Consider the following 24,970-nt stretch of genomic DNA (forward strand, 5'->3'; position numbering starts at 1 on the left):
CCTTTTCTTTTTTTCATTTTCCATTTTCACTCAGCTTAGTTCACATGAGGCCCCCCCCCCCCCCCCTTGCTTGGCAAGCCTTTCCTGTGACGAGTGGGTTGCTCTTGCCTTCCTTCCTCTTTTAAAAGCGACCCCCCCCCTCCCCACCCCCATCCTCCTCCTCCTCCTCTTCCCCGCCTCCCCCTTCGGCTTTCTGCTTTTTCCCCTGCCTCTTTCTCTACGTCCGACGGATCGACGTGACAGACAAAGAGACTGACGACACACAGACCCACCGAATCACCGCATTCACGGATACTCAGATTGCCAAGTTGCCGCCTTGGCGCAAGGGGCAATCGGCTATGCCGTGCCATTGATGCATTGATGCCATTATCCTTGCTCTCCCTCACCACTTGATAAGCCGCCGCCTATCTGGCTCTCTCTTGGTACCGACAACACCATATCATACCATCCCTACCTTACCTGCTTACAGCTTCACTATCGATTCTGCCGTACACATCGCCATCCAACCAAACACGACACACCGTCATCTTCAAAAAAAAAATAAAAATAAAAAAATAAAAAAGGGGCTAGTCAATCTACACACATGTTGTTCGTTTTGACCAGCTCCCCACTACCTCGTCATAGTTGCCGTCGACACAAACGCCTCCACGACACTTGCTTGGTAGATACAGACTTATCAAGCCCTGATCACTGCCGACTTTCTGTTGTCGCGTGACCTACAATCGCCTCACACTACTTCACTCAACATACATACAGTCGGAACAAAGTTACCCAACTCAACACCAAGTCCAGTGAATAAGACTTTACAACTTTGAGGGCCCGCTTGGGGTTCCCCCGGGGATCCCAGGCTTTTCCGACAAGTAAGCGAGTACACCCACTTTTTATAGATAAAACATATCCCTTGGCGACCCCCTCTCTCAGAAGAGGATAGAAAAGAAAGACATAAAGAGACACCCAAGGAAACGACAAGAGGCCCAGGTTTCCAAAGAAGAAGCAAAAAACAAATAAACATGGACAACGATTCCGCATACGGGGACGACATCTCCGACGCAACCACCTCCCTATACAGCTCCGTCACCCACTACGAATGGAAACACAACCGCCGCTATCACGCGTACCAAGCCGGAGCTTACTGTTTCCCAAACGATGAGCGAGAGCAAGACCGCCTCGACATGCTCCACCACACCGTCACGCGCCTGCTCGGCGACCAATTGTTCCTCGCACCCATCAAGCCCGATGGCTTGAGCATACTCGACATTGGCACCGGGACCGGTGTTTGGGCCATGTACATGGGCGACACGTACCGCGGCGCCAGCATCATCGGCAACGACCTAAGCCCTATCCAGCCTTGCTGGGTACCCAATAATGTCAAGTTCATCGTCGACGACATTGAGCTGGACTGGGTCGAACCCGACCAGTACGACTTCATCCACTGCCGCTACATGGCCGCTTCCATCAAGGACTGGCCTCGCCTGATGTTTCAGATATACGAAAGCCTGAGGCCAGGAGGCTGGGTGGAGTTCCAGGAATTCTCCTCGACCGTCTTCTGCCACGACGCAAACGGTATCGAGTACATGGCGGTCCGTCATCCCAACCATGCTTTTGTGCAACTGCACCTCGCTCTGAAGCAAGCCTGCTCCGCCACGGGCCGCACCTTTGATCCCACGCCCAGCTTGCGCAAATGGACCCGAGAAACTGGCTTCGACCACGTCAGACAATCCGTCTTCAAGGTCCCGGTAGGTTCCTGGTCCAAGGACCAACGCAACAAGGAGATTGGCTCCATGATGGCCGTCAACTACGCCGACGGCGTGGAAGCCATGACTGCTGTCCTGCTGAGAGACGTGCTGCACTGGCCAGACGAAGAGGTCGAGTTGCTGAATGCCCGAGTAAGGCTGGCCGCTCGTGCGAGAAGCCCCAAGACGCTGCTCGAGTACGTCGTCGTCACGGCTCAGAAGCCAGCGCAGAGATCTCGAGTCACATGATGACATTGGCTCGTTCTTTTATTTTTATTTTTCGTATCCTTTGGACCTTTTTTTTTTTTTTTTTTTTTTTAACTCTTTTTTATTTTCGTGCAATTCTAGCGCGGCGTTGTTTTGGCGGGGAACGGTCTTGAAGCGACAATAGACGCACGCAGTCGACGCCGTTTTAGACGACGCGATCGACGTTTTTCTGCTCTGCGCCAAATGTAGAGAAGAGAAAATACAGGGACGGCGCTCAACGGGGCACTTGGCACGACGAATACATTCAGAATAGCATAGTACAGCATAGTACAGCATAGAAACAGCATAGAACAGCATGGCATGGCATGGCATAGCATAGTATATAGCATAGCATAGCGTAGCATACATGGCACAACATAGCATGGCATCATCGGGTATCGACCATTGGCGGCATAGGAAGCAACGACGCCGAAACGCCCATGAAGAACCAGCCGCTCGTGCCTGGGCCCGCAATCTCATTCCATTCCATTCACTCCCTTCCCTTCCCTTGCAGCTTGTCGTCCGTCCGATGCCCGTTCTTGGCACGCAACTCGTCCGCAACTTGTCCCGCCTCGTCCGGAATATTCACCCCCCTCGACGGCACGCACTCAGCCCCCTTCAACGCCAGCAAGCAGCACGCCCCGACCGCGCCATCGACGCCGTGCGGCGCGCATGCTGCTCCGCCCGCGACACGAGGCTTGAATCGCGCCAAGCCAGGATATGTTGTAGTGGTGAAGTTTCCTTATAGCTAGCTAGCTAGCTACTTATTGATTGAGGGTGGAGGGCGGAGGGGGGGCCATGTGACCGCGCGGACTGCGTGTTATCGTTGTCGTATGCCGCGCGCGGGTGATGGGACGGACGGACGGGTTGGTTGAGACGGCCGACGCCAGAGGGCCTGGCGCGGCTTTGATCGCACAACAACTCGGAACTCGTATTGTCCCTGCCGCAGGGGGGAGGGGAGGGGGGGGTGATGGCTACCTCCCGCTGTGCTGGTCAAACGACCCTCGGCCCAGCAGCCCCCCGACCATGCCGATTCTCCTCGCCGCGCCCTTGATCTTGCGCTCCTGCCTCCTCCGCTCGCTCTCGCGCGCCTTGGCCCGCTGCTCGTTCTGCCTGGCGAAGCCGCCGATGCCGCTCCGCTTGCCTGCGCCCTTCTTGATCCTGGCCTCTTGGCCGAAGCCGCCCGCGCTGGGGGCCGAGTCGCCAGGCGCCGCCGCGGACAGGAGGGACGAGTTGGTGGTTGCCCGTCGCAGCAGCGGCGGCACCTTGAACGCCAGCGGCTCCGGCGCCTGCGCCGCCCCGAACGCCATGCGGGTGGCGGTGGCGGTGGCGGCGCACGCCGCCGCGCGGCGCTTCAGCTCGATGCGGTCAATGACAAGCGGCGGCGGCGGCGGCGGCGGCGGCGCTTGGTTCTCCTTGTCGGCCGCCGGCCCGTCGTCGTCCTGCTCGCTGTCGGACCCGCCGGCTTCCGTGGCCGGCACCACGGAGCCGGAGGAGCCCTCGTCCAGGAGGTCCGACAGGGTCTGTCTCACTTGCCCAATGCAAGGCGGCTTCCTGCCGTCCTTTGTTCTCCGCAGGTGGGCCGCGGGTCTGGGCCCCGTCGCGATGCCGCCCGGCGCCGCCGCTTGCGACTGCGGCTGCGGTTGCGGCTGGCTGTCTGGTATGGTGGTGGTGCTGGTGGGCAACGGCTGAGCGGGCGCCTCGACAAGCAGCCCCCCCAGGAAGTCGGCCTCGTCGTCGTCGTCGTCGTCGTCGTCGTCGCTGCCGCGGTCTTCAATCGTGCGGAGGAAAGCTCGGTTTCCCGGGTTTTCCGCAATCTTCTTGACCCGCTCGTCGGCAAACAGCGCCTTTTGCAGCTTGGCAAACTGGCGCCGTTTCATGCGTCTTCGCGCCTCGCCGCCGTCGTCGGAATCCGACAAGTCCAAGTCGGCGCCTCGCTTGCGACGGAGCATGCCTTTGCTTATGTCCTTGAAGAGCTTCTCGACTTGCTGCTCGTCGTCCGCTCGTTCCCGGTCCCTGCAAAGGAGGAAGTCATGCAGTTTTGGTTAGCGTTTCGAGTCTTTGGGTGAGCGCAGACCACCGGCCCCGGTCCGTACTTACGCAAAAAAGGCCGCTAGTTTTCCCTCGTCGCGGTCGTTGCCAGCCGCGTCGTCAATCATCTCCTCTACCGAGCCGGCAGAGTCGCTGTCGCTTTCCTCGCCATCGGCGCCGCCGAGGCCTGCGTACTCGTCCTCGGACTCCTCGGCCTGTTCCTCAATCATTTCCTTGGCCTTGCTCTTTTTGCGGTCAAACTCCTTGGCTCCAAGGAGCTTCCTCTCCTTCTTGGCTGCATCAGCCATGGATCGGAAAGCATTGCCTTCCGTGCTAGGGATGATGCTTTCGCTGGATTCCGGTTCGGCAGCCTGCATCGTGAGCATATCCATCCTCCTTCGAAGCCGACCCTTGCGGACTAGCGGCGAATCCTGCACTGATAAGCCGTCATCGCCTTGCTTCTCGACAATCATCGTCTCCGCCGTCGACAAGGGCGGTTCGGCAAATCTGTCGCGGAGGGGAGTCTGTTGCTGAAGCCCTCCATCCTGAGACAGCTCCATCAGCTCTGATATTTGTGTTTGCGGTCCGTGGCCTGCCAATGTGTCGAGCCCGTACATCTGTGACTGCGACAGATTTAATTGCACGCCCTGAGTTGTTTGGTACGTGTTCTGATTTTGCGAATCCAGCAACACATCCTCCAGGGGTTCATCCGCCGTGGCGGAAAAGTTGGAGTCGGGAAACTGATCAAAATCTGGCATCATCGATTGAGTCGGCCCTCCCGTGGTGGAGCCACCCATCTGGCTGTCCATTGTACCGGCGAATATCTGGGTCAGCCCGAGACCAGCGGGTCCTTGGACAGGCAGTCCAGGGATGAATGTTTTCTTCGCAGATCGCAGGACACTACTCGGAGCGACAACAGACGCGGCGCCTGCTGCTGCAGGTGTTGTTTGAGTGGCAACCTCGGCCGGTCGAGGTGTAGCTTCAACCCCGGCCTCGTCGTCAGACAATACCGCGTTGGTGTTCCGTTTTCTCCGTTGTCGGGTCACCACCACCTGCCCTTCCATCTCATCCTCATCGTCATCCCGAGCAGCATCTTGCTCGCCCTCGGAAACCTCCGAACCTGAGCATTCAGCCGCCTCGTCAAATAAAGAGTTGCCCTTCACTTCCCTTCCGCCTCCGGCCTCGTCGTCCTCGGCGGTCTCGTCGTCCTCTGACCCTGAAACGTCCACCTCGGAGGGCGCTGCATTACCCTCGTCATCAGAGCCTCGGTACTCGTCGTCTTCGCTGTCATCCCAGGCCAGAGGGTCCACGCAACCGCTTGCCTTCTTTTCGCGTCTGACTTGATCGCGTTCTTGCTCCATAATCTTCTGAGCTTCCTGTCTCGCCTTGGCTACAAGGTCCTCAACCTCCTGCTCTTGTTTCTCACGCTCTTCGGCTGTTTGGATGGCAATGCCCTGTCCCCTCAAGATATCCAGACGACGGTCCCGCTCCAACCTGGCTTGCTCTCGCGCCTTGGTAGCGAGAAACACCTGTAACTCACCAGCCGTCATCTCGAACCGGTCCGCTTTCCGACTCGTCCCACTTCCGGCCGATCTCACTTGCGCCAGGGCGCGCAGGGCCTGCAAGGACCGCGATTCAGCAGATTTGTTTCTTGGGATGTTGTCAAAGATCCTGTCAAATTTGTTTTTTGATGTGGTGGTGATTTCGAGCTCATCACCGGAGTCAAAGGTGGTGACAGCAACGGCAGCAGGTAATCGAACTCGAACTCGTCGCTTTGAAGGCTGTTTTGCCGCTGTTGCAGGAGTCGCTGTGCCGGTACTTCCGGAGCTTGTGATCTTGATACCGTGTGCTGTAGAAGCCTCTTCAGTCTGCTTCGTCATGGGAGGAGAGCTGGGCGGAGTATCGGCATCGTTCATTCCGGCATCGGACTGTGGTGTCCCATGTCTGCTGGAACTGTCCATGTGGTCGTCCTGTACTGGTTCGCCAGCAGGCCTATAGTTGAAGCGCTCAAAAAGACTAGCCATGGAAAATTTCCTTCTCGTCTTGGGTTCGTGCGCGAGCTGCATGTTCCTGGCCAAGCGCTGTGTCTCTCTGTTCATTTCTTCAATTGCCTTTTTGCTCGCCTTCCGGGCAGGACGGCTTTTCTGGCTAAGCCGCCTTCCGCCTTCGTCGTCCGTGATGCCACCATCATCATCATCATCGTCGTCGTCGGGAAGGAGCTGCTCGAGCTCCGAGGTGAGCTGTTCATGTCGGGCCTCGCGTTCGGCCACCCGAGCTGCTTCAGCAGCCTCTCTTTCCAGACGTTCTCGTCTCTTGCGCTCAACCAAGGCTTTGAATCGATCCGACTTTGGGGCTGGGAGCTCGTTTTCGGAATCATCCCTTACGGCAGGGGCCCTACCAGGCGAGGGTCGCACTGGCGACGACACAAAAAGGCCGGGGCTGGGCGATCGCGACAGTTGCTCCACGGGGCCTGGCGCTTTTTCAGTCGCAGCGGGACGTTTCAATCGCCGGGGGGCCAAGGGCAGGTCGTCATCTTGGCCGTCGCCGTTTGACATTCGCTCAGCATCTTGTTGCGCGTCTTGTCGCTCCAGCATCTTTTTTACGCGTTCTCTAGCCGTTTCTGCTGCCATTTGCCCGTTCATGCGAGGTGCACCCTGCATTCGCGAGACCAGCTTGCCTCGCGGTCGAGCGACAATGTCGGACTCGTCAGAGTCGTCATTATTCCATGACTTGGGACCGAGTCGAGCAACGTGTCTGACGGTCGGGCCCAATGACGACGAGTTGGATTGTTCTTCACCCTCGCCATCGCTGCTTTCGACAGTTTCTAGCAGAGCTCTGATTTTGGAACGCGGTGTCAAAGGCTCGGGCGAGCTACCGCGTAGAGCGGGAGAGGAAACCATCTGCACAAGACGGAGGCTATATCGAGGTCGTTTCTCGGCGATAAAAACTCCCAACTCAACTCACGCAGGTCGTAAAATATGAACTGATATTTTCGAGTAGAAATCCTGGTATTGATGAAAGTATAAAACGCGAGATGAAGAAATGTTGAGATGATGAAAAATGGTGGTACTGCTTTCGGAGGAGTTGTAGAAGCGGAGAGCTGGTGTTTAAGCGGGTGGGTGGGTTGGTTGCTCAGCTTTCAAGCTCCACGCGCGATGCGCGATGCGCGACACGGTTCTGTGGACGCGACTGACATTGCACTGGGGCCGTGCCGCGTTGGTTGAGTGGTCGCTGACCCGCTGGGGTTTGACTGCCTACCTGTCACATGACCCTGGCTTTAGAGACTCCACCATCACATATACTGTCACACTAACTACCCTCTACTCCGTACCAGGTCCACGTATCTTAAACTACTAATTACGTGGAAAGATACCTCTTCCGGTTTGGGTTTCAGTTGCTGATGGGTGGCCAGGGTACATGTACCGTTGCTGCAGGTTCGCGTACTCCAATGAGCAGTACTCCGTACCATGTTGAAGCGCCAACACAGCACCGCTCAATACTTGTGCGTTCCTGTTCCTGGTCATGGTCACGGCGAGCTCTATGACGAACTTGCGGCGTACAAAAGTCCCGCAAATATGCCCAAGTCATGGACCTCCCGCCGATTATTTCAAGCTGTCTTGCGGCAAACGGAATCACTGCCACTAGAATCAGGGATGGCGCGCGACGGTAGGCAAGGCTTGGACCAGCTTGACAGACAGCTTGCATGTTTTTCTCTCTTTTGCTCAACCATCTTCCATTTGGGGCTTTGGCTTCACTTGGGATCAGGTTACAGGACAATGGCCAGGGAAGGTTGATATTATATAAAAAGGCATCTCCGTGCAGACGCCTTCGAGTTCCTTGCAATCTCCCCTGCCCCCTTTTTTTTATTTCTTTTTTTATTTCCTTTTTTTGTGACTTGATTCTTGTTTTCGTGCCTGTCGCCCTACACTGACTTCATATTCAACCAATTTTCCTCGCAACATTTTCTCGAGCACACAGATGCAGTCCCCATGCCCCATTTTACACTCACAAAAGCTTGTGCTCGAGAGTCATGTCGGACTCTGGCTCGAGCCCAACGCAAGCGCGGAAAATGTTGGTCAGGGCAGCACGCTGCTTGGCGAGAGCGTTGACTACAGGTGTGCCCGGGGGGGTCAGAGGGGCCTTGAGCATGTAGCTGAGGACGCTGAGAACGCTGTGAAAGTTCTTGTAGCCGTTCTCAGAGATCGAGTCCTTCCACTGTATACGGGTCATCATCTCGGCAATGACCACGAGATCAATGATGAGAGGAGAAGCTAGCAGAGAGTCCTCGCAAATGTTGAACAGGCTGCAGACACATTAGTCGTGGAAAGGCAGAGATGGAGATAAAAGAAGCTCCGCGATGCGCCCAAAAAAAACAAAAAAAAACCAAAAAAAAAAAAAAAGAAAACAAAAAAATGGGTCGGCATCAACTTACGAAATGGTCTGGTGGCCTCCCATGAAAATCTCGGCGTAGTACTCGTCGAGTGCACGCTTATTGTCGGCAACGGCGGGCATGTATTTAATCACGACGCAATGGTCAGGATGCTCGCCCTTCTTGTACAGGACCGAGTTTGCCTCGACCATGTCGTCGACAACATTGGACTTGGAAATCTCCTTGGAGCGGAACTGCTTCTGGGAGCTCAGGTTCTTGCCGTCATTGTTGCCCAGGTGATTGTAGCTTGCAATCGACGTCAGCTTGATGCCAGCATTGATTAAAAAGTCAACAAGGGCCGACTTCATCTTTGTCTGGCCAGACTTGAAGTCATCGCCCCCAATAAAGGCACCGTGCCTCTCCGCCAGCTGAATAGCACCGGGCACAAAGGTGTTCTGAGGAGAGCCGTTGATGAATGGCGTCTTTTCAAGGATGCAGGCGACGGCGAAAACAGTCGAGGGCGAAATTTCCTCATGGCCGTGTGCGATGGCTTCCAGCAGATTATCAGCCGTGTCGTTGACACCGGGAATCATGTCGGCATATCGCTCGGTATTGGCAGTCCACATGACGATGACCTTGTCCAGGTTGTTGTTGGCCTTGAAGTCGCGGATGTCCTGACGAAGCCTCTCGACATGTGCGTTGCAGGCCTTTGTGCCCTGGATAACATTGTCGGCACGATCTTCCTGGTTGGCGGCAATGAAGTCGGGATAGTAGATGGACGGAAGAGGTACCAAATCAGCCATCTCCTTCTTGACCAGAGACTTCAAGGTGGGCTCGAGAACTTGAGCACGGTCCATGGCCTGAGCCAAGTTCATCTTGCTAATGTCCCAGCCACCAATGACCAGATCGTTGGGATGAACCATGGGGAGAACGTCGCGGAAGGGGATGTTGATGTCCTTGTTGGTTTTGGCATCGATTCCCAGTTTCATGGTGGAGGCCATGACGATTGAGCCATAGTAGTTGGCCTCACGGGGACCTTCCTTTGTCTCCCAGGCGAGGTTGCGACGGTTGGCAATAATGCCAGCAGTGACGGTGGTACCGTTGTTGCCACCCCAGCCGACCAGCATCATGCCCACCTTGGGCACTTGACGGGCAACTTTGAAGTCATACTTGGTCTCTTTGGGAGTAGCAACGTAGTTGCCACTCGCGTCAGTCTCAATGCTGGTAGTGCGGTAGGTGTAGTGGGACTTGATCTCAGCATCCGTGTAGGTGACGTTGGGGGAGTTGACGATGAATGTCTTGGGGGAAGCCGTGGCATCGGCGTTGGCATAGACCGCCCCGTTCGCGGAACCCGAGCTAACATCTTGTGCGTGCGGAGCCATTGGGACGAGTGGAAGAAGCGGCGCGCAAGAATTTCCCTGGGCAAATTATATAAAAGGGGTAGTTGAGAGGCTTGCTGCTGTCTGTTTTTGCCTTTTACTGGGTCTCGACCGAGTCCGATGCTCCTCCAGAATCGGCTGAGCAACGGGCTCCTGCGAACGGGTGGTGAATCCTGTTGATTTGTTTGCGTCAATACGACTGATGACTGCATCGGCAAAGACTGGTCGGATGTGCTAATGGAGGGTCGACTTACGAGTTGAGAAGATTGGAAAACGTCTTGACGACTGTGTGATCGAGGTTCAACGCCTCGATCTGTGCAAGTTGGACAAGTGTTTTGCGTGTGGTTGGCTTGCTCTGAGTAAGCAAGGATGTGATGCTGGAGCTGTCAAGTTTGTTCAAGTTTGTTCCTTGAATGAGCCAGACTGTGCTTGGGAGGTGGGCGTGGGTGGAAAAGGGAAGAAGAAAAGGTGAAACGCACCAGACACCAGACACGCGGGCAGACGGTGGACTTGTTTGATTGATATAGGTAAGGATAACCGCGGCTTGGGCTTTTGCTAGCCGCTTGCTTGCTGCCCGTTGTTTCCCCTGTGAGCCCCACGGCTAAACAAGGCGGTGAGGATATATGTACAGTCTGGTACATACTGTCTGGTAGCATCAGCCTAACAGTTGAGCGGAGCTCTCCACAGACGACCACAAAGTGACAAACTGTTGACACGTCCTTTCTCGTTAAGAGGTACCAGACGGTAACCAGTACCAAGACGGTAAGCAGGCCTACAGGTAAGCCGCCGGCCAGGGAGAGGGAGAGGGAGAGGGAGAGGGAGAGGGAGGGGGAGAGGGAGGGCTGGGAGGAGCCAGGCAAGCTCTCACGTGCAGATTTCAATGGACAAGACCCTCCCTCAGCCGCGAGGGGTCGGTCAATTGGGTCAACTGGTGGACCAGACCAGAACTTGTTGCCGACGACCATGATCCCAAATAAACCATTGAAATCATTCATGTATCGAAACACCACATGCAGCGTCCGCATCACGCTGCTGATGGCGAATGGTAGGTAGCGAACCTGTCAATCATGACTCATCCGAGCTGCCATCAAACGCTCTCTCACCCATCATCTATCCCCAACATTCAATTCAACCACTTGATTTCAGACACATGGTGGTTCAACGACGACGCAATGCGTCTGTGATGCAGCCATCAGCCATCAGCCATCAGCCATCACCAAAAGTCCAGGCTGTGTATCCACCGAGTACGGAGTGAGTAGTTTTGAGCTTCTGAATTACATAGGCCCGGCTAATAGCATCAAGGTGCGTATACGTACTTTAGTACTGCTACCCAGCATCTTATCAGTACTTTGTCTCACCGCCATTGTCATGCTCGAGGGCGTCCATTATACGGGCCCCGTTCCGGTCTCCCAAGGATCCCACGCCATATTGCGTATTGCGCCTGCTCTCCCGTCCCACGTTTCCGTCTCGGAAAGCTGGAACCTAGGGGTGTGGTGTGCATGAAAGGGACTGCGAACTGCACAAGTGCATATGCCAGGCCTTTCCCGTTACTATTTGTCCGCTATTTTGTGTGCGCCTCCAACCTACCGACCCACCTCTTATGAGCATTCTACATTAGGTGCTGTACATACATACTACACCATGGGTCGGTAGGTACAGTACATGTATGCAATGACACCTTGTGTCGGCCAGTACGCGCGTCAATGTCGGCGGATATGCTGCATACTGACTGGTTGCCATGGTTCAGACACATCATCAACCGCAGTCGCTCTGCACGAGTGGCCCAACGGCACGGTCGCTTCCGGGTGTAAATGGGCGATCCTATAATACATGCGGATCTCCGTACGGTACACTGGAAATTCCGACGGAAAGTGTGTCACGGACTGACTGACGGAGAACTGCGGCACCCGAGTAGACCCTACTTTGCCATATAGGAGGTAGGTACATGTAGGCAGCCCGATCGCCTCGACAGCAACACCAGCCCGTTTTCCCTGCATTTTCCACTACTTGGCGCTACCTAGGAGGTACATTTGTAGTCAACATTCAACCAACGCCTCCAACTTGATCCATAGCTGCCGGGTGCTCAAAGCACAAAGCCGTGTGCGGCCGCTCGCACTCGAGACTGAATCCACACCAACCCAGGCGGGCAGTTAAAACACGACCAAGTTCTCGCATGACCAGAGTGGCCAGCCGTGTCCCTGAAGTCCCCTTCTGGACCAAATTCCTCAACTCTAGAATCATCGGCCATTTTTATAAAGTAGCTTACAGTTCCCGATCCCAGCGGGTTGGAGGCGTAATAGTTCCCAGAGTAGCCGCCAGCAACCGCTTGATTGTCGATCAGGACTTGATCCGCACAGATGGGCCATTGAACCCAGTTTCCTCTGTAGTTGGTTCCATGAAACAAGTCGCATACCTGGTTCTCAGGACACCTCTGCAAGTTTTTAGTCTTGTGGTATTTGACGGGTGCCCTTGGTGAATTGCAGTAAAGCCTTCCTGTTCTCTGCAGGTCCCCGGGGCAAGTCCCGCCTACAGAACGGAAGTCTCCACTGTAAGCCCCGCGGCAAACCTGGTTGTAATGCTCAATCCAAGCCTTGGCAATAAAATCATTGTTAACTTCCCCTCCGATAAGAGCGCGCCTGTGAAGCGCCAGGCTGGTTTGCTTTCTGCCGCGGCTAGCTTCTGCGATGAACTCGTCGACGGAGAGGTTTTTGCGGAATCTAGGGTTCGGGGCCGAGCTGCCAGGTGCTGCTGCCCTGGCATTGTGTGGAGTAATAGGTGAGGGTTTGCCGGGCGCAAGACCTCCTAAACATGTTGTCGTGCATAGCAAGAGGAGCAGCAGAATCATGTTAGGTGATCAATACGCAAGGAGAAAAGGGGGGCGGAAAGGGAATAACTAAAAACTCAGTTGGTGTTGGGAATAGGAAACAACGCTCAAGGTAGGTAGGGTCGAGGAGTGACTATTATATGCATTTTCGAATCTAGACAAACGTTATGCCATAAGCCGCGACGTATAGTAGGCGGTAAAACAAGAAGAGGGGTTGCATCATCCCAAACATGGTTATCAATCATGGTTATCAAAGCATCAATGGCTTTCCACGTAGAAAAAGCTACAGGCCTCGTTTCCCGGTCGCTCCCAGCCAGGAGACCGACCGGTCGGCTACATGACATGACATGACGCTTGACAACAACTTTGCTTGATACCAGAGCTCCCCGAAAGCGGGGATACACTGCGAGAAGCGCATATAATCAGTTTAGACATGATTCGTATCAGTAAACAAAAGCAGCCTCGACTGGTTCGAGGTATGGCTACACGCATGGTTGCGGCCTCAGATACTGACGGGCATGTATCAGGGTTTTTTTGTCATTCACCCGGATTAGCCATCGTGAGGCACTTTACGTTGCCAGGCGTGGTACAGGCGTATTGCTATTACGTACCTGGATGAAGCTGGGGCCTGGTCCCCGGCCGGTCGAGAAGAATATAGAGAAGAGAAGACGCGCTTCCCCCCCTGTTTATAACGCAGCTTTTTCGACGAGGTAGATGGCGCGAAGCTATCATGGCAGCTGCTTGCTTGCATCGTAAGAAGTGGGGTCTGGTCAGGCACGCGCCGATTTGCGGAGTCGTCTGCTTTGTACATACATGGGTACTTTGCTTTGCACTAATGAGGTGTGCAGTTATGTATGCACATACATATGTACATACATAGCCCCAGCCAGACCTTCCTTCATTCCCTTCACATGCAGCCAGACACCAAAAAACACCTCGTCCCGATTCCATCGCTCTAACCCACCCCCCCCTTCCAACTTTAATCACCGGAGGGGGCAAACAAAAAAACAATGGCATCCTCGGAACCCAAGCCCGAAGACACCCACCCTCCCGAGGACAAGAAAGCCTCCGCGCTGGGCGAGGATGACGAGTTTGAAGACTTCCCCGTAGACGGTGAGCGGCCCCGCGGGCTTCCTCGACACCGCGCAACCTGACGGCTGACTGACAGCACCCCGGCAGACTGGCCCGAGGAGCAGACAGAGGGGGCGCAAGCCAGCGAGACCAAGCATCTCTGGGAAGAGAGCTGGGACGACGACGACACCACCGACGATTTCTCCGCGCAGCTCAAGTACGTCCGTTTGCCCGGGGGCGGGCCTGCCCTGCTCTCAGACCCGCCGAGCGGAAGAATGCAGTGCTGACTTTTTTCTCCCAGGGAGGAACTGAAGAAGGTGGAGGCGTCCAAGAGGAAATGAGGTGCTGGGGGGGGGGGGGGGGGAAGGGGGGGGCAGGCGGGATGAGAACAAGGCTTGACAAGGCTGTGATGTAAAGACTCGCGTGGAAGAACTACGGCGTCTTTTACCTGGCGCGCGTGCGGTCAAACGAATGATGCGTGTCACGAGACGCACGCGCAATCGCAATATAATTCATCGTCATGAATCCAAGGCGCTCGTCAATCTTGGTGTTGAAACGTCCCGACACTACAGCAGGGACTTGCCCATTCGCCCTTTTCAACAGAAGCCCGTTGTTACTTTTCATTTCGGCCACAGACTATCCGAAAAGGAAAGAATACACACACACATTTATAAGTGATGAGGGTTCTTGCGTTTTGTGCCATTCTTTTTTCTTCCCCTGTAGAAAACTTGACGGCTTACTTACTCGACAGAGCGGCGACGCCGGGAAGCTCCTTGCCCTCCAACAATTCCAAGCTGGCACCGCCGCCTGTAGACACATGGCTGAGCTTATCCTCGACGCCGTACTTGGCAGCCACGGTGGCGGTATCACCACCTCCGATGATCACAATCTTGCCGCCCTTTTGGCAGCCGTCGACAGCAGCGTCGAGAATGGCCTTTGTGCCCTTGGCAAAGCTGTCAAACTCAAAGACACCGGCGGGGCCGTTCCACAGGATGGTCTTGGCCTCGTCAATGGCCTCCTTGAAAAGAGCAGACGACTTCTCGCCACAGTCGAGACCCATCTCGCCGTCGGGGATGCCCTTGGAGTCGGTGGCGTATCCTACCTTGGCGTCCTTGGCAAACTTGTCTCCGGTGACAAAGTCCACGGGCAGGACAACCTTGACATTCTTGGCCTTGGCCTTTTCCATCAGTTGTTTCACAGTCTTGGAACCAGCCTCGTCAAAGAGCGAGTTGCCAATCGACATGTCGTCGAGCACCTTCTTAAAGGTGAAAGCCATGCCGCCGCCGATGATGAGCGTGTTGACCTTGTCCAGCAAGTTGTCGATGAGCTGAATCTTGTCCGAGATCTTGGCACCGCCCAGAATGGCCAGGAAGGGACGCTGAGGAGACTCGAGCACCTTGGCAAAGTACTCGAGCTCCTTCTTCATGAGAAAGCCAGCTGCCTTTTGTGGAAGATTGACACCAACCATGGACGAATGAGCACGGTGAGCGGTACCGAAAGCGTCGTCTGTGCAGGTTCTCAATCAGCCCAAGCGCACACACACAAGCTTTGATAACAAGCCACATGGCCGTTGCGCCGATATATATATATATATATATATTTCTTCCTTTTGTCCTCGCAAGGCCAAACAAAACACTCACTGATGTAAACGTCGCCAAGGGCAGTCAAGCCCTTGCGGAAATCCTCCACCTTGGCCTTGTCAGCTTTGGTCTTGTTGCCGTCCTTGTCCTTGGAGCTGCCCTCCTCCTCAAGGTGGAATCGCAAGTTCTCGAGGAGAACGACATCGCCGTCGTTTGCCTTGTTCACAGTCTCCTCGACCTCGGATCCCACGCAGTCGGGAGCAAAGGTGACCTTTTTGCCCAACAGATGCTCAAGCTCGGGAACGACCGGCTGGAGGGAGTACTTGGGGTTGGGAGAGCCGTTGGGACGGCCGAGGTGGGACATCAAAATGACGGACTTGGCCCCATGGTCGAGGGCGTACTTGATGGTGGGGACGGCTCCCACAATACGCTGGTTGTTGGTGATTTTCTTGTTCTCGTCGAGTGGGACGTTGAAGTCGACCTGCGGCGAAGGGGCAGATGTGTCAGCGATACCGTCGCTTTCAAAGCAAAAAGGCCCTCTCGGCACTCAGCTCGCGCAACGAAACCGAGGGTTTTATTTGCGCGAATGGTTTGCAAGCAAAAGGCAACGTATAGCTTTTGCTGTTTGTGGATGTATCCATTCACTTGATTCAATCGACCGACGAGATCCAGCTGGCGTCACTGGCAAAGCTCCCCAGACTCACCCGGATAAGAACCCGCTTTCCCTTGACGTCCACGTCGGTGATGGAAAGCTTGCTAGCCAGAGACATGTTGCAGCGGAATCGAGGCGGCCGTAGGATGGAGAAGATGGCGAGCTCGGAGAGGGGAAGTCGTGGTGAAGAAGAGAGAAACGTCCTTGGTTGTCCCCGATTACAGCTTGCCTTGACGAAAAGGATGCAGACGTTGGAAACTTGTTGTCGCTCGCCTTGTTGTTCTGTTTGTATGTAGGGACTCCGGAGGGGGTTGACGGAGAGCGGGGCAACGGCCAACAAAGCTTCTTGGCGGGGGTGCAAGAATCACCACTCAACAGTCCCAGTTGGTCTCCCCAGCACGAAGCGGTGACGCTGCATGCGTGCGACATCATTTGGGGAAAAACAAAAAAAAAAAAAACCCTCTATAAATGACCGCCCCATTTATGAGCATGAATGGCATTACTAGGTCCGATATGCCTTGCACCATACGGAGTACTCGGTGGCAATGGCATCACGGCCGGCCCACTCGGCCCATAAACGTAGGGCATCTTGTGTTTGCTGCAGTGACCGAGGTAGCCGTTTAGATGAGCATTTGCCCCTTGGACATTCTGAGGACACCCTCTTGCACCATTTCATTATCCCCATGATGGCAACAGTACTTCAAAATTCGCATCGTCGCATTTCACCATCCAGCACGGATTAAAACACCAGACCCAACCCCAAGTCTTCACCCGCCCGCTCGCTTTTGCAGTCCAGTGTCAGTCAATACATCCAGCATGTATCTTTGCAGAAAAAAATAATAAACAAGCAAGCATGCAAGCATGCAAGCAAGCAAGCAAGCCAGCAAGCCAGCAAGAACCAGTAATGCTCCCCAACACCAGGCGTGCGAAGATGTACATTGCCCAAATCAACCAAAGCCATACGTGATTCAAGAAAACGCGACAGTTGGCGCGGCAAGAGTAAACCCAAAGAGCTAGCTACTACGGCCCCCATCCCGTGGTACGCAGCTTGAGAAGTCAAGTCTCCCGTTACTTGAGCCCCCACGAAACCCAGTTCCACCACTAGCCCGAAGCGTTCGTAAGCGACAAGTACGCCGTCCAGGCGATACCGATGGTTGAGACAAAAGGCTGCGAAAGCGACGCCATTAGCAATACCGTTGGGGTTAGACGGTCGACCGGGGTGTCTATTGACTTACCAGCTGGAACTGAACCGGCATGAGGCGAAAGTTGACAATTTGCACAGCTGGCCAGACGACATAGTTGGCCTTGAGAGTAGGCACATACATGTCCCGGAGCTTGTGGGTGACTGCTCGGCGTCCACCTCCCTCCGCCACAGTCATGGCGACGAAGAAAAGGCCCACGCCGAACGGTGCGTACACCAGCTGATCGAGGACGACTCGCTTCATGGCCGGGCCGAAGGCGCTGGCTTTTGTCATGGGGAACGCTCGCTCGAGGAAGCGGAACCACTTGAACTGCAGAGGGGCGACGCAGAAACCGTAGGCCATGAACCGGGTCAGGCGCTCGAGGTCGAACGACGGCGGCAGCGCCTTGTGGTTGGGAACAAAGTCCCGCTCAAAGTCTGCGCTCTTTCTGCCGAGCTCGTGGATCTCGATCGAGAACTGGTCCTCCTTTGTCAAGCCAATGGTTTTTTGGGCGCCGCGACAGCGAATGGCTGTGACGCTCTGGGCGACCGTGTCGGCAATGCCGCCGAGGACGGCGTTTGTTACCATCATGGTCATGACTGGAGGTTGGAGACTGGTTAGATATTTTTATTTTATTTTGTCTTCTTTCTGTCCGGGTGCATGCACGTACGCGGTCGTTCTTCATAGTAAGAGTTGAATCTCGCGATCAATCTCGCAACCAAGGCCATCTCGATCAGAAAGACGACGGTGTGGAGGATCGGCTGCAGAGCAGTCTACGCATTAGTATGGTAAAGGACGTCGAAAGAGACTGCAACGTTTTGGCCAAGTGTGAGGTGAGGCTGGTGTGACAGTGTGAATTGGGTAGGTGCGGTAGGGTAAGCTGGCATCAGACCAAGAAAACAAAGTGGAGTCAAGTTGGGTTTGGTGGCGAGGCGAGGCGAGGCGAGGCGAGGGGGAATAGTTACGTACGATGCGACCAAAGAGATATTTTCCGTTGACGGAGCGGAGAATCCGCCGCTGGTTAGACTCCCAGGACATGGCGGGCGACCGGATGGATGCTGATGGGAGAAAGAAGCCGGATGGCAAAGAGAGACAGACAATCAGAGAACTAGCCAAGAAGTGTAAAAGAGCGGCAGAATGAAACAGTGATGCGACAGCGCCGCGTGCCTCGGAGTGGATCGAGGCAGGTATCTCGCTCGGATCGATGGCGACAACGGCACCAGTCGGCGCTTTTCACCGCAAATCGGTCGGCGAATCGGTCGGCGAATCGGTCGGCGAATCGCTAGGGGGTTTGTTTGAGCGCAGCCAGCCTTTGGGACCAAGGCAAGAGACAGCGTATGACTGGAACTAGTTGCGCGCCGGTGTGGAAAAGCAGCGGGTTCGATGGGTAGGGAGGAACTTCCAAGGAAGTCAACGTTGGAGAAGAGGTCACGGGGAGCGATTTGGAGGCTTGCTGACGTCAGGATCGATTCATGGCAGTGGTGACGGTACGGAGCTACTTGACCTGTTACGGAGTAGAGTACGGAGTACGGAGTACGCAGTGATGGATGTGCTTTAAATTCAGCAGGATGGGAGAGCCAGCAGAGGCAGGGGTCAACTGGTCCGTCATTGGGACGGCGGGCCATCCATCCACGCACGTCAATTCATCTGGAGCGTTAAAACGTAAGAGGCGGCACTGCGGCCACTGCGGCTGCCCGTGCACATAGCCTGCCAACGCTCTAGAGCATGCCGTGGCCTGTACATGTACAGTGGCTAGCCGCCTGCCCGCCCGCCCGTCAACTTGCCGCAGGGACAGACACTTTTTCGGCAATCGTCCGGACTCCGCAGATTTGAAGTGTAGAGACGAAGCGAGGGCAGCTGGAAGCTGAAAGCGCTGGATAAGTGGCATCGCTGATAAAGGCAATTAATTCTCCTACTCGCCGATCACTATTGTCTAATGCGCTAGTAATGCATCCATCCCCCTTGTCCTGCGACTCTGTCCCCTTCTACACTTGGCTGTGCCGAACTTGCGACGCACCAAGACTAGCAAGACCGCGAGCCAAGGTGTCAAGTCATTGACAGACAGGCCAATTCTACAAGCACGATGATGATGAGGTAGACAAGACCGGACGGATTCTTTTTTTCACGTGATGCCGTACTTGGGACACTCAACGTTTCCAAGTGAATTCAATTAGAGAGGCGGGGGGGGGGCGCTCTTCGGATTGTACATAGCAGTCCTAGAATCTGCCACTGCATCAAGACAAGGTATTCATCAGATGACGGTTAATACCAGAAAGGTGCACGAAAACTATACAGTGTTGGCACCTTCGCTCTTGTCCGACTCGGGCACGCAGCCATCATTACCGTCATGTCAGGTAGGGGCAGGTATTAGATTTGGACCAGCCACCCAGAATCTATAGAGTGGTTAGGTATCTGGCCATTGGGAACGGAACGGTCTCGTTACCATCGCTTCGCTTCGTGACCCGGACGGGAATAGGCTGGGGATAACCTGGTGGTATTGCCCGAAGCAAAGGTTGCTTTGGAACCTTGTTGTCACAGAATTGCATCTGGCCTTTACCTGATGCTCTTGTTTCCGAGATTAGGCCCCACCGCACCCGTCGCCGCGCACTTGTCTTTCTTTTTTCTCTCTTCTCTTGTTCGTTGATGCCGTTTTGATATTGAGGCCCAGACAAGGGGAAACGGAGCAGCAAGGAAGTACTTGCAAATCGGCGACCAAGAGACGCTAATAAGAGCTTTGTTTGAGACAGTTCCCCCTCCCCCCCTCTCTCCTTCCTGGGGGTCAGGATTCGAAAGGGGCACGGGGCTTGAGTATGGGAGTCAGTAGTGGATACTAGACATGTTCGACCCCCGGGGCCGTTGGCAAACTGCCCAGGTACGGGACTATTCTCCTGCGTCGTGAGACTCGTCGGATCCTGCAGTTGGTGTTGGAAACTCACCTGCCTGGTACTCAAGGTAGCTGTTGTCCCATTGCGCATCGTGGTCAAGGCTCGGCTCAGCGCAGTTCGAGCGCAGTTTGATGGGTGAGGGAGACGCAGCAAGGGATGAAAAGGCCTTGCCTTACCGTTCAGCAGAACAAACGTCGTGATGACCCGATTTTTGACCGGTTTTTTCAGGTGGAAAGCAAACAAGAGAAGAGAAAAGAACGGGCACTGGCCTGGCACTGGGGCACTGCGGACTACTTCGAGCGAGGGTATGTACTCCGTACCTAATGCAAGGCTGAGAAAGTGCGGGGAAAAGAGGAAGCAAGCGCACAGTGCGCAGTGCACGCCGCTCGCCATGTTCATTCATCCTTGGAGAAGCCGGGCCGCGTCCTCTTTCGCACGGTGCACCTCTCGACTGAGTAATATCGCGGGGGGCCTCGGCAGCCTGGAACTACCGCGTCGGCCGGGGCCCAAATGTTTGCTTTTCCTTGCCGCTTGTCAGACGGGAACCGCGGGATGGCACGCATAAACTTGACACCAGACCACACCTGAACCACGCTACCTACGCCACAGATGCCGCAAGTGGGAAGCGGATGGAGCCTGGGAGGGGCGGTGGGCCGCGGGCAGGCAGGGAGACTTGGCATTGACAGCTTTACCGCCCCGGCAGAGAACCGTAACCCCATCGTTGCAAGAGCAATCGCAATCGCAATCGCAAATTGGAAATGCAATTCTTACTGCACCCAACCCCGGGCTCTGCTTGCAGCGTGGCCCTCTCGATTCTTCTCTTAGCTGCGTCCGTTTCTTGAACCGGCGGCTTTCTGGAGCCGCGCCCAACAGTCTGCTGTTCTCCGACTGCCGGCCTCAGCAACAGCAGAGCATTACAAGCCAAAGCCCCAGCCGTCGAACCATCATCATACGCTTCAAACACATCGTCAACTTCCCACCATGCTGGCAGATATCATCCTCTACCCCTGGACAACCTCCCTTGTTCTTCTGGCGCTGTTGTCCTGCGCCTTGTGGGCGTACGACACTGTCGTCATCGCTAACAAGCTGCGCAAGTCGACCGGTGCGAGGGCCAATGTCTTGTCAACATGTCCTCTTGTTGGTACGTCTTGTTACGTTCCCGGCCGCGCATCTCTAGCTGTGCCCTAACGGCCCGGAGCGGCTCCTCAAGCCAGCTTGGGCGAGCCAAACTGACTTGCATTCTGCTGCTCAGTAACCTACCTCTTCTGGCAAACAGCCTACTACCAAATGACGAATGGCTTGCTCGACTACCTCGAGTACAGATTCAGCAAAAATAAGCCCGGCTGTCCTCACGCGGTTGAAGTCTCCATGCTGGGACGCCGCGTCATCATCACCCGGGATTCAGAACACATCAAGGCTATGCTCACGAGCAAGTTCACCCATTACGGCAAAGGACCTCAGTTCCACAATATCTGGAGCCCTTTCCTCGGCGACAGCATCTTCACTACCGACGGCAAGCAGTGGCAGGGAAGCAGAGCCCTCATTCGACCAATGTTCATCAAGGACAGAGTCCGGGATCTCGACATTTGCCATCGCTGGACCAACACGCTCATTGAGCACATCCCTAACGATGGGGAGACGGTAGATATGTGCGATTTGTTTTACAGGATGACGTTGGATGTCACGACTGATTTTCTGCTGGGGGCAAGTGCTGGAAGTTTGGACAAGTGAGTGTCGGGAGCTTTGACAACCGCCGCTGTTTTCTCCTGGTTTGCTGATGATTACCTTCCACTTGGACCAGCCCCCAGGGAGAATTCAGCAGGGCCTTTACCAAAGTCCAACGCGCGCAAATGATTCTCACTATTCTCGCGTACGTACCGCCCTTCTTTCACAAGGTTTTCGGGGTGGTAAACAGGCTGACCGAGCTCTGTTTAGCCCCTTTGCACCGTATCTCCCCAAGCGCCACTACTACAAAAGCATCCAGAAGCTCGAGGAGTTCGTGAACCCGTACATTGCGGCCACTCTGGAGCTCAGCAACGAGGAGCTCGAAAAGCTTTCCAAGTCGGACAGGGACTTTACCTTTTTGCACAACATTGCCCTGTACTCCAAGGATCCCAAGGTGATTCGAGACCAGATCATGGCCGTGCTATTGGCCGGGCGCGACACGACGGCATCGACCTTGTCCTGGACCATGTACGAGCTGTGCAATTATCCCAAGGTCTGGGCCAAGCTTCGCCAGCAGGTGCTCGATATTGTTGGGCCGACTCGCAAGCCTACGTATGAGGACCTGAAAAGCATGCGGTACTTGAATCACGCCATTGACGAGACACTGAGATTGTATCCCGCTGTTCCGTACAACTGGAGGGCCGCCGGTGCGTCCCGTGGCTCCTTATTCGTTTTTTCCCCTTTCCCCCCTCTCGGTTCTGATCCGTAGAGCTAACCAAGCATGGGACACTCTCAGTCACCGACACAACTTTGCCCGGGGAAGAAGGCCAACCCGACATTGCGGCCAACAAAGAAGATACCGTGCTGTACAGCACGCTGGCCATGCAGCGCCGCCGCGATCTGTACCCGCCCGTGTCGGAGAAATTCGCCGACCCAGGGATTTACAGCCCTGATCGATGGGAGCACTGGACTCCGAAGCCGTGGCAATACTTGCCGTTTAACGGAGGTCCGCGCATTTGTATCGGCCAGAACTTTGCGCTGACAGAGATGGCCTTTGTCTGTGAGTTGCGGAAGCCTAGCAGTCTCTCGTTCTTCATTTTCCCTTTGACATTTTATTTTTACCTTGCTGTTTTTATTTTCCGCCTTTTCATTCTCGTTTTCACCTCGTTTTCGTTCTTTTTTTTTTTTTTTTTTTTTTTTTTTTTGGCCCTTTCTCCTTCCGGATAAGACAATTGCCAGCAGAAAAGACCGTAGCATGTATTAACCCCCCCGGCATCCAGTGGTCCGTCTGCTGCAGAGATACGAAAGAATCGAGTACCGCGGCGACTGGAGCGCGCAATTTCACAAGGCGGAAGTGGTGGGCTGTCCGGGACAGGGCGTACCCATGGCCTTTTACAGGCCCGCATGACATGACGGGCAGTTTCCATAGCAAAAGTTGAACCCGTAGAACCCATATGCAGTGCTTGGCGTCAACGGTGACTGTCGCGCCTGGTGCTCATCCATCACTCGGCGCCGCGCCCCGGGGCCGGGGGGGGGAACTTGCTTCTCCTGGGCAGCCCCATGCCGCCAACAGCTTTCCCCCGGACGGCTTGTAACCACGAGCCAGGGTACAGAGCAAGAGCCAAAGCGCTGGAGTGCGCGAGGCCTGGACGAAGAAGATTCCACGGCTGCCCGCACCCGCGTTGAGCCCGTGCGGCTCGGCACCTCCTCGCTAGGCAGGCGGGAATGTCTGCCGCGCCGCTGCTCGTCGCATGCATGTCCGCTTGTACCTGCCGCCGCCGAATGGTGCTCCGCGCGGCGTCCGAATTATATCTGAGTAATGTCCGGAGGGTATCTAAAGGTGTCGGAATGGTGTGTAAATGCTATCTATATAAAATGGTGTCTGACGACTGCATGCGCGCCAAAGGTCCAGGCCTTCCAACGTGCACTGTCGCCACCGTGTTTTTTTGCTATATAATGCTGGCTTTCGTCAGCCCCTCCAACACAAGTCATTGGTCTCGTAGCGTAATGGCTTATCGCATGGCTTTCCGGTGGCCAAGGTTCCAGGTTCGAGTCCTGGCGGGATCGACTGATCTTAATTTTCTCTCTTTTTTTTTTTCTTCTTGTTTTTCGACCCACCCGTTTCAGGCTAGCCGCACTGTCAACTACAACACCTACGGAGTACTCCGTAGTTTAACTCCCTTCGCCTTGCGGTCAGTGCAGATTCTCCGCATGGAGTACAGTAGTTATATGTATCAAAGGACATGCATCGCCGCCGTGCATAGGGCCGCGTTTGCTGTAAAGATGCCACGATGTGAATTCATATTTACTACTGCAAGCATGTAGCCAGCGGCGCGTTTTTTAGCCATTGGTGCGCTGGGATCAATTACCCCCTAGTCTTTGACATTAGGTACGGTACACACCTGTACGGAGTAGTCTGGTCTGATGTCGCTGGCGGCTAAAACCAGACCCTTCCCGGCATCTTTACGAGGTACCTAAGGTAGGTAGGTACGTGCTCCTGGCGGCTGTCGCTGGCGGCTGTCGGCGACTTTCTGTCCCACACACACACAGCACGCCACAATAACCTCTACTTCAACAGATAGATAACTGGGATGATGCATGCTGCATTGCTTCGGCGAGCTGCGGCGCTCGGCTGCCGGGTATTTATTTCATCGTGTTTACTGGCCACGAGCTGAGCGAATCCTTGGCGCCGCTTGACACTCGTTTGATTTCAAGGTCAGCTGCAACATCTCGTCGCTACACAGCAGCACGACATGACATCGAGGTATAAGTAGCCCCGCATAGAATGCTGCTCGTGATACGGCTTTGCAAAGCTTCCCGTGGGAAAAGGGTGAAAAAAAAACTAAAAACTAATAAGTACATACAAAAAGAAAAGGGAAATGAAAAGAAAGAAACGCTTTTGACATGACAAGTGTCGCTGTTGCCGCATCATGTCTGTCTACCAAAACTCCCGACATGGCAAGCCTCTGGCTCGCTTTTTATCATCATCAACTGCATGAAACAATCATCTTCTATACCTGCGTTTTAGCGCTCCTTTTTGTTCCAACATCTGGTTCCTGAGCCATCGGACCGATGCGATACTGCTCGAATAGCAATAGGATTTCTTGATTACGCAAACAGCAAGGAGATCAAGTCCAGCCCCGAGATCCAACAAAGTCAGAGACCCAAAGAAAACAACGAAAAAAAAACAGACAAAGAAACAAAGGGAAGAGACAATCATCCTTGGGGCTGTGATATAAAAAGTCTAGTGAAATTAGCTGCAAGGCCAGGGATAGCGCCGCAATCCGCAAGGCGCTACGCCGTCCTCGCTCGTGTTTGGTAGAGCATAATGCCCATCCGCCACTTTTCCCAGCC

General features: G+C 54.8%; 8 protein-coding genes across 8 annotated transcripts; 3 read left to right on the forward strand and 5 right to left on the reverse strand.

The window, feature by feature from the left end:
* Positions 1-1,010: 1,010 nt before the first annotated feature.
* UV8b_00258 (uncharacterized protein) lies at positions 1,011-1,982 on the forward strand (the record flags this gene model as incomplete). The annotated part of the gene is made up of 1 exon (XM_043137756.1): positions 1,011-1,982. One exon carries the CDS (start codon positions 1,011-1,013, stop codon positions 1,980-1,982), a length of 972 nt encoding a protein of 323 aa, XP_042993690.1.
* A 971-nt stretch (positions 1,983-2,953) lies between these two features.
* UV8b_00259 (uncharacterized protein) lies at positions 2,954-6,910 on the reverse strand (the record flags this gene model as incomplete). Its single annotated transcript, XM_043137757.1, has 2 exons — positions 2,954-3,995; positions 4,080-6,910. 2 exons carry the CDS (start codon positions 6,908-6,910, stop codon positions 2,954-2,956), a joined length of 3,873 nt encoding a protein of 1,290 aa, XP_042993691.1.
* Positions 6,911-8,015: 1,105 nt separating this feature from the next.
* UV8b_00260 (uncharacterized protein) lies at positions 8,016-9,761 on the reverse strand (the record flags this gene model as incomplete). Its single annotated transcript, XM_043137758.1, has 2 exons — positions 8,016-8,313; positions 8,443-9,761. 2 exons carry the CDS (start codon positions 9,759-9,761, stop codon positions 8,016-8,018), a joined length of 1,617 nt encoding a protein of 538 aa, XP_042993692.1.
* Positions 9,762-11,841: 2,080 nt separating this feature from the next.
* UV8b_00261 (uncharacterized protein) lies at positions 11,842-13,315 on the reverse strand (the record flags this gene model as incomplete). The annotated part of the gene is made up of 3 exons (XM_043137759.1): positions 11,842-12,560; positions 12,767-12,985; positions 13,194-13,315. Coding segments are annotated over 3 exons (1,060 nt in total), but the record flags the coding sequence as incomplete, so codon positions are not given.
* Positions 13,316-13,592: 277 nt separating this feature from the next.
* UV8b_00262 (uncharacterized protein) lies at positions 13,593-13,994 on the forward strand (the record flags this gene model as incomplete). The annotated part of the gene is made up of 3 exons (XM_043137760.1): positions 13,593-13,695; positions 13,762-13,870; positions 13,955-13,994. The coding sequence occupies 3 exons, from the start codon at positions 13,593-13,595 to the stop codon at positions 13,992-13,994; spliced, it is 252 nt and encodes an 83-aa protein (XP_042993694.1).
* Positions 13,995-14,389: 395 nt separating this feature from the next.
* Positions 14,390-16,003, reverse strand: UV8b_00263 (uncharacterized protein; the record flags this gene model as incomplete). Its single annotated transcript, XM_043137761.1, has 3 exons — positions 14,390-15,159; positions 15,294-15,714; positions 15,938-16,003. 3 exons carry the CDS (start codon positions 16,001-16,003, stop codon positions 14,390-14,392), a joined length of 1,257 nt encoding a protein of 418 aa, XP_042993695.1.
* Positions 16,004-16,986: 983 nt separating this feature from the next.
* On the reverse strand, positions 16,987-18,104 carry UV8b_00264 (uncharacterized protein; the record flags this gene model as incomplete). Its single annotated transcript, XM_043137762.1, has 4 exons — positions 16,987-17,052; positions 17,121-17,665; positions 17,737-17,827; positions 18,036-18,104. The coding sequence occupies 4 exons, from the start codon at positions 18,102-18,104 to the stop codon at positions 16,987-16,989; spliced, it is 771 nt and encodes a 256-aa protein (XP_042993696.1).
* A 2,828-nt stretch (positions 18,105-20,932) lies between these two features.
* Positions 20,933-23,024, forward strand: UV8b_00265 (uncharacterized protein; the record flags this gene model as incomplete). The annotated part of the gene is made up of 6 exons (XM_043137763.1): positions 20,933-21,092; positions 21,204-21,678; positions 21,753-21,821; positions 21,887-22,323; positions 22,413-22,676; positions 22,897-23,024. 6 exons carry the CDS (start codon positions 20,933-20,935, stop codon positions 23,022-23,024), a joined length of 1,533 nt encoding a protein of 510 aa, XP_042993697.1.
* Positions 23,025-24,970: the final 1,946 nt, after the last annotated feature.

This window comes from Ustilaginoidea virens, chromosome 1 (assembly GCF_000687475.1).
Source record: "Ustilaginoidea virens chromosome 1, complete sequence".
Lineage (NCBI taxonomy): Eukaryota > Fungi > Ascomycota > Sordariomycetes > Hypocreales > Clavicipitaceae > Ustilaginoidea > Ustilaginoidea virens.